We start from the raw sequence: 8,327 nt of genomic DNA, 5'->3' as shown, positions 1-8,327 counted from the left end.
CTTGTTCTCTCTCGTTTCTTTAACAAGGTCCTGTAATTCCTTGATATTTCGCTATGCGGCTAATTGTACAGCCGAAAGGAGCATAAAGGAATCATCATAAAGGAAGATGTTTTCACTATATATTTAACTTAATCGATGCATTTATTGGCAATATGATTAAACAAAACGGTCAAAAGCTCAGCACCAAAATCCGCATGTTAACATGCATATGTATATTAGGTGTAACATGATGTTATCCAATCGACTTTTCGAGTATCGCTACTTGCAGAGTCACGATAACACACACTAGATGCGAAGAAGGAAGATAAGTCTTGCAGAAACCGTTTCCACAATTCATTGTGACTCACATACTCTCCTCGCGTTGGAGCGTCCGCGCTTATAATTTCGCACGATCTAGACGGGACGGTTAGTTGAATTACCACCAGTTAAGGCCTCCACACAATGAAAAACAGATATTAGCGATTAGGACTAAAGAATCAAGAATAAAGTTGAATGCACGATGAAAAATACAGGCATCAGAAACAGGGAATATAACACAGGTAATAGTTTTTCAACCTATCGGAAGCCGTGTATCAATGCTACACCAGTTTTATTCCTGATTTCTTATTCCTAATCGCTAATATCTGTTCCTTGTTCCTTGTATTTTTCATTGTGCGAAGGCCATTACACCGTCGCGTGAGCTAGTACAAGACTACAGGTTCGCGCTTACGGGCTGACGCGAGCTGATGTACAACGCAATATATGATGACGAATGCAATTACATCACACCGCCATCCGCGTTCAGGTATGGCATGTCCGTCGTTTGCACCAACATCAAATTTCAAAAAAGAAAAGAAGAAACAAATTCTATAATTTCATCCTCGAATATATATGTGTTGAAAGAAATTACTTCATCGCACTGACATTCATCATCATCATCATCAGCGAAGAAACCGCCCACCGGAGTCACTATAGCGGAGAGGAATCGATCTCGCGATATTTTCTCCTTATACCGAAACATCGCGAAAAATAAAACAATATCGATCGTATTGATAAACATATATTTTAATTGCCTATACTTTTTCCTTCTTTTAGTTATTTCTCAACTCTGATGACGCAACGTGGTTGCGCATTTGTACAAACATTAATTCGTTCTAGCGTCTTTTCCCGGACGAACTTAGATTACCTGTATTATCTGTCATCTCTAATAATACGAGACTCACGTAATAACTTCTTAATAACATTTGAGTGTATATCAGTTATTAAATCGTCGATTGTAAAATATCGGAAATTTCGGAAGATACTTGGTACTAAACATATACAATACGAAGAAAATATCTGTGATACCAGAATACGGTATCAAATTAATATCAACATAACAGTTAACCCTTAAACATACAGATGGGGTATGCCATACCCGGTCGATTTTTTAAATAAACGCCATTTCGGAATGGGTGATGATAGTGGTCTGGGTATGGGTCGATAAAAAAAACTTTCAGGTTTCGTCTTGAACGTCCAGTTAAGGCAGCGTCAGTCTCGCTATAGAAGTCGAGCAAAAAGGTAAGAAAGTTTGTTTGGGGTACGTTATACCCCCGTTATGTGTTAGTGGAATTTGTTGGCATACTTCATTTTATTTATTTACCGCAACATGTTTTATTTTTTAACAGTTTCATGCTTTGCAGATAATTTGAGGTTATAATCTTACAATACGGATTATTTCAGATTATAATATACGGAATGCAATGGAAACGCGTTCGAAGTCACGCGGTACTTCGGAGATAGCAACGTCATTCATTTTTTTTTTATAAAAATAAATTACTTTCAAAGAATTATATTGTAATTTTAAATTATTTTTAACCTATTTCTGTAAAACAATTAAATATATGTATGGTTCTCATGTTCGTCATTTTGTTGACGCCAAGTTTTTAAAGCCAAATTTAACTTTTAAATTATATTTATCAATCGCAAAAACTATAGACATAAAGTCTTGAAATTTTGTATAAATTAGTTTCAGAATTACAGGATTTTTTTTCACATAATTGAAATGCTCTAAAAAAGTTTAAAATTGTCCAAGTTCACCATGTCAAATAATTCAACTCTTTGGAACAAATAATTATGACGTATTTTTTTAATATACTATCATTTTTGTACTTTCAAGATCCGTTAATAAAATGTCTTTATCGGTTTTTTTTTAAGTTATAAATTTAAAAAAAAAAGTAATTTTTGCAAAATTTTCTTACGACTTCATTCGACTTATTTGCAAATATCTTTGAAGGTAAACGTTAAATCACAAAATTATGTACATGGTCTTGTTCCTTACAGTTTAGCACACAATTTAAAAAAAAAAGGGGTTTAAAATTGACACACAGGACGCAAAGTTATAGTTGAAATACGCGAGTCAAGTATGGCATACCTCCGTTATGTACTAATGTTACAGACTGGAAAGTATGTGTTTAAGGGTTAATATACGAACAAAGTTGAATAATTGAAACTATCAATATCAATATTACTAATAATGCATATGAATATTTTAAATGGTTTACAACTAAAGGAACGTTTCTTCGATACTGTAATCTTCAGATGACGCATGCTAAATTAAATACATATTATTTAAATCAATATTTATTTAAGAATAATATTCATCAAATCTAATATAAACTCATGTTTTGTTTAAGATAAATTTTGATTAAATTTCATCCAAATTTATAATTTCAACAAGACGAAGGTTTATATAACAAAACGATCTTCTTCCTTTTCTTTCAGTAAAGAATATTCGTAATAACTAATCGACGACTGCTGGACAATGGAACTCTTCGAAATCCTGTGCGGCATCGCCGTCGTAATTCTCGCTCTTTATTATTTCCTCACGTCAAGTTATGACTTTTGGAAGTCACGTGGCGTTCGTGGTCCACGACCGATACCGTGGCAGGGTAATTTTAAAGACGTACTTAATAAAACACACTGAGAAAAAAAATTTGTTGAAAAACGGAAAATGTGTTTCATTTAACTAAAATATTTAGTCCGATACGTTCAACTAAACATTAGTTGAATTAACTAATTCTTGATTAACAAATGTTGATAGTTGACATAAATGAACTATACCTTTTTTAGTGCAACTTAATTATTGTTGAATCAATCATTGGATCAACAACTATACAAATTTAATCCGTACAACCAATTTTTTTTCTCAGTGTATGTAGGCGATTATTTGGCAGAAATGTATAACACCTACAAAGACCCAATGATTGGGATATTCGATAGAAAAACACCAGTTCTTGTTATACAAGATCTAGATTTAATTAAAGATGTCCTTATCAAAGATTTCTCCGTATTTGCTAACAGAGGAATGCCCACTTCCGAAAAGGTGAGGATATTTTAGGCTATTACATTTAAATACATATATCCAAAGAAAATATAAACAAAACACACATGTCGCATCTGTTTTAAAAAGATTCATATATACTTGTTTAATTTTCGTATAATAAGACTTATTAAAAAATGCGAGATGTGAACTCCAAGAGACTTATGCAAGTTTCTGTAACTTATTGTTACAGAACTATTTGATTTTAAGTTAAATTTACTTGTTTACAATACTTTCTTTGTCACAGGCCGATCCGCTGTCGCAAAATCTTTTTCATTTGGAGCCGAAGAGGTGGCGACCGTTGAGAATGAATCTGTCACCTGTTTTTACATCCGGTAAACTAAAGGAAATGTTCTCTTTAATATCAGAATGTGCTGATAACCTTGTCCAATACATGGAAAAAGTAGTGAGCGAAAATAAACCTGTCGAGTGCCGCGAGTTGACGGCCAAATATACGACCGACGTTATCGGCAGCTGTGCTTTCGGTATCGAGATGAACGCTTTGTCGGACGAAGACAGTGAATTTCGCAAGATGGGAAGAAAAGTATTCAATCCGACTGGGATAAGAATGAGAATAAGACAAATGTTTCCGTGGCTTTACAAATTGTTCGCATCATACGTCCTACCGCAAACAGAAACCACCAAATTCTTCACACGCGTTATCGTGGAGACCATGGACTACAGAGAAACGAATAATATTACTAGAAATGATTTCATTGATATTTTGCGCGAATTAAAGAAACATCCAGATAAATTGGGCGATATTGGTATGTATGTTTATATATTACTTTTATCCGCCATAGGATTATATTTTACATGAAAAAATCATATGAGTTTTTATGTGTCTAAAAGTAATTTTATAAATCATAATAAAATAAAGTTGACTTTTACTTTCATGGCGACTTCATTATTACAGCCGTAGTACGACCGACAATAATTGCCGGTTGAACATAATATAGCTATGAAAATAATAAAAATATATACATATATGTATTGTTAAGTGATTACCCAGTAAACAAAAGGATATAGCAGTGTATGTCGACAGATTGATAACGCATTGATCAGAACGCAGATTATGTTAGCAGACAACAGAAACCGCGCAGACAGTGCCTACTGACAGGCAATGTAAACAGATTCTGTCATATTTCTGGTAACAGTTTGACAACATCGTCTAATAGAGCAGCTTCTGTATGAAAATTGTTGTCTTTCTGACATGAAAAATTTACTGCAAGCTCTGCTTAGAATCTGTCTGCGCAGGTTTAGCTATCTGGGTTAGCTATAATCTCAAACAACATTAAATTAATATATTGATATATTAATATTACTGGTAAATTAATAAAAACATGATATTTTAGATTTGACAGATAGTTTAATAGCTGCTCAAGCGTTTGTATTTTTCGCTGCTGGCTTTGAAACTTCGTCGGCGACTATCAGCAATGTGCTCTACGAGTTAGCATTAAATCAGAAAATACAAGATAATCTGCGTGAAGAAATTGATGAGATGTATGCAAAACATGGTAGAGACTTAACGTACGATAATATAAAAAAAATGGATTACTTAGATAAAGTTTTCAAAGGTATGTCGTTTGAAGAATAATATATATGCTACATATTTTTTTAGCGATATTGTAATATGATATCATTGCCAGTAAACTTCAATCTAATTGCAGTTTTTCAATATTTTCACAATTTAACACTATTCTTAATGCATATAGAAACATTACGAAAATATCCGCCGGGGCCAATGCTTATGAGAAAGTCCATGTCGAGTTATACTTTCGATGGTACTAAAGTTAGTATACCGAAAGATCAAAAGGTATGGATTCCCGTTTACGCGATTCATCGAGATCCGGATATTTATCCAAAGCCAGATGTCTTCGATCCAGAAAGATTTAATGAAGAAACTGTGCGAAACAGGCACCCGATGGCTTATCTACCTTTTGGCGACGGGCCAAGAAATTGCATTGGTATAGTGAAATAATCTGAAATATCTCTTTTCATTTCCTTCCACGCAGAAAAAAATTTTTAATAAAAAAATATTTTTAATTTGTTACATATTTTTCAAATAAAAGTACTTTTAATCGAAAACTTTAATCAAATTTACATCATGATCGTTCTTTTATTTTCAGGAGCGCGTTTCGCTGTTTCTCAGAGTAAAGTTGGACTTGTAAAGATACTACGAAATTACAAAGTCGAGACTTGCGAGAAAACTCCAATACCCTACGTAAACGATCCTAGAGCACTCATATTAACGCCAAAGGGCGGACTACACTTGAAAATAATTAAAATTAATCGACCTTAATTTTTTCAAGTTTTTCTCCAACTCTCCACCGAAAGCGTAATAAAAAATGAAGAAAATCTGTCAATTGATAGACGTCATTCTGTAATACATAGTTATTAATTTTTTTAATGTTGTGCATTTACGTCTTATGTAAAATGGTGATTAATTAGATAATTGTAAGTTTATGCTGTTACATATATATCTTAATAACATATGTAATCTTTTAAAAAATTGTTTTCTTTATTTCTTCAGTTAAACGCCCGCCCAACACAAAACTAAATATAAGTGTTTCAGAAACGTTTCAAATTTGCAAAAAAGTTTCGAGATATAACACTAAAACGTCATTGGTAGTCTAAAATACAAAACAGAGAAACATAAAATTTAAAATGTCTAGACGATGTTTATGAGAAAGGTTTTCATAATACAAACAAATCAACTAAAATATATAATGAAAAAATATTTGCCTAAAATCTTTATAATCCTCGAGCAAGTGCATTCAAAACTTTTGGTGCAATATGTAATACTTATTCTTGCAATTCTATTTATTATATAAAATTATATACTTAGTGGTCTTATAATAAAATTACCCTTCTTAAAAATATTTTGTCCTTGTCTAGAAAATGTTTTGCAAAATATCTCAGCTTACATAGAGACAGTTGCAAAATCGAAAACTTTTTCGAAAACAAATTTTCCTCGATTTGGACCATCGGCTGCGTTTCGACATCCGACTACGACATACGACTGATTGTAGACGCGGCCTAAGGTCTCTGAGCCAGTATTCATAGCCTGTTCTTATTTCAAAATCGTTTTAAGTAATATCTTAAGATGCTAATACGGCTGTATTGCTTCATAAAATGCTCATCTTAAGACGGTCTTAAATTTAAGATCCGACTGTATACGTTTCGACTATGTACTCACTTTGTCTTCTTCAGAACATAATAAGAGAAAAATACATTTAAAAGTAATAAATTTATTACATATGTATTGTTAATTCATTAATTTTTTAAATAGAAAGTTAAGTTATTCATAGTTTTGAAGAAATGACGTTTCAGATTAAATTTGACAGATAATTTAATAACTTCACAAGCATATAGATATCTTATTGCTGGCTTTGAAACTTCGTCGTCGATAGCAATGCTTCGAGAGTTTTTCGTTACCGCAAAATTAATATCCGCGGTGATTTCTTATTCTCTTTCGCTTCTTGAACAAGATCCTGTAATTCCTTTATATTTCGCTCAATTGCGGCTAATTGTACAGCCGAAGGGAGTATAGAATAGATCATCATAAAAGAAGATGTTTTCACTACATCCCATGTAGGGTTTTACACAATCGGCTCAATACTGCGCCAGTACAACTAATACTAGCGTAGTATTGGGCCGATTGTAAAACCCTATATGGGATATTTAACTTAATCGATGCATTTATTCGCAATATGATTAAACAAACCGTCAAAAGCTCAGCACCGAAATCTGCATGTTAACATACATATGTATATTAAGTAAGTGTAACATGATGTTATCTAATCGATTTTTCCGAGTATCGGTACTTGCAGAGTCACGATAAGACACACTAGATGCGTCGGAGAGAGATAAATCTTGAAGATACCGTTTCCACAATTCATCGTGAGTCACATGCTTGTCCACATACTCTCCTCGCGCTAGAGCGCTGGCGCTTATAATTCCACACGAGACGGCGACGGTTGGTTGAATCTCCAGTTACAACGTTGCGTGTTCACTTACGAGCCGACGCAAGCTGGTACACGGCGCAATATATCTCCCAGAGATGCAATTACGTCGCACCGCCATCCGCGTTCAGGTATGTCACGTTCAATGCTTGTACCAACGTCGAATTTCATCATCGAATGTGTGTTGAAAGAAATCACTTCATCACATGTTTATTTATCATCATCATCATCATCAGCGAAGAAACCACCGGAATCGCTACGAAGCGGAGAGGAATCGATCTCGCGATTTTTTCGACGCAATATTTTCTACTTTCCGAAACGTTATTACGCGACGGATGAAACGATATTGATATCGATGTTATTGACAGTATTATTTATTTTATCTCGGAAGTATTACATCATATACGTATACGTTACATAAGTCTAGCGTTATCAACGAATCCTCTCAATCCCTGATGAACAATGGTTTACTTTGCATCGCGCGTGCGTTACATGTGCTGCATTCAGTCATTCGTTCATGTATTGAATAATGTCGTCATCAAAGTAACATTGACGGGTCTGTGACTGCTATACTTCTCGTAATTTATCCCCACTGCGCTACTAGATGTATCGTGCACTGCTCGAGGTCGAGGACGGGCTTGAATTGTAAAACAATAGAACGATCTCTTGTTTCACGTTTTTTCGTTTCTTTTTCTACTCCAGTATCGTGGAAAATATTAAGCGACAAGCGAGCGAAATGTAAATAATTGCCACGTAACAGATTGCGTGGTCATCAAATTAAATTTATAAAAAAATCTCATTTGGCCGGCGATAAATTCTTCGCCTTATATTTCAAGATGATTTGCATGTATTTAAGCGCGCTATATTGAGAAGTAATTGTGCATTATGTACCAACTTTTTTCCTCATTCAATTTTTCTAATTTTGAATTTTGATGACGCAACGTTGGTTGTGTATTTGTGCAAGTATTAATTCGTCCTAAAGTTTTTTTTCCAAACAAACATCTTCAGATTACCTTATTATC

The 8,327-nt window shown here is 33.8% G+C and overlaps 1 protein-coding gene across 2 annotated transcripts; it reads left to right on the top strand.

The window, feature by feature from the left end:
- Positions 1-371: 371 nt before the first annotated feature.
- Positions 372-5,836, top strand: LOC112462371 (cytochrome P450 6A1-like). Of its 2 annotated transcripts, XM_025028099.1 has the most exons (8): positions 372-539; positions 660-784; positions 2,743-2,909; positions 3,171-3,343; positions 3,588-4,107; positions 4,696-4,917; positions 5,056-5,307; positions 5,470-5,836. In XM_025028099.1, exons 3-8 carry the CDS (start codon positions 2,783-2,785, stop codon positions 5,640-5,642), a joined length of 1,467 nt encoding a protein of 488 aa, XP_024883867.1. In that variant the 5' UTR covers positions 372-539; positions 660-784; positions 2,743-2,782; the 3' UTR covers positions 5,643-5,836. The 2 variants fall into 2 exon arrangements, with proteins under 2 accessions (XP_024883867.1, XP_024883868.1); XM_025028100.1 differs by lacking the exons at positions 372-539; positions 660-784 and adding an exon at positions 857-1,539.
- The last annotated feature ends 2,491 nt before the right edge of the window (positions 5,837-8,327 follow it).

This window comes from Temnothorax curvispinosus, unplaced genomic scaffold (assembly GCF_003070985.1).
Source record: "Temnothorax curvispinosus isolate PA1 unplaced genomic scaffold, ASM307098v1 QBEX01012324.1, whole genome shotgun sequence".
Lineage (NCBI taxonomy): Eukaryota > Metazoa > Arthropoda > Insecta > Hymenoptera > Formicidae > Temnothorax > Temnothorax curvispinosus.
This window is presented reverse-complemented; position numbering and strand designations above follow the sequence as displayed.

What these genes read in the sequence shown, in the direction of transcription:
- LOC112462371 (XM_025028099.1), top strand. Translation starts at nt 2,783, where the DNA reads ATGGAACTCTTCGAAATCCTGTGCGGCATCGCCGTCGTAATTCTCGCT. An exon ending in CTTAGATAAAGTTTTCAAAG is followed by an intron (nt 4,918 to 5,055) that starts GTATGTCGTTTG and finishes TAATGCATATAG; the next exon opens with AAACATTACGAAAATATCCG. An exon ending in CGGGCCAAGAAATTGCATTG is followed by an intron (nt 5,308 to 5,469) that starts GTATAGTGAAAT and finishes TTTTATTTTCAG; the next exon opens with GAGCGCGTTTCGCTGTTTCT.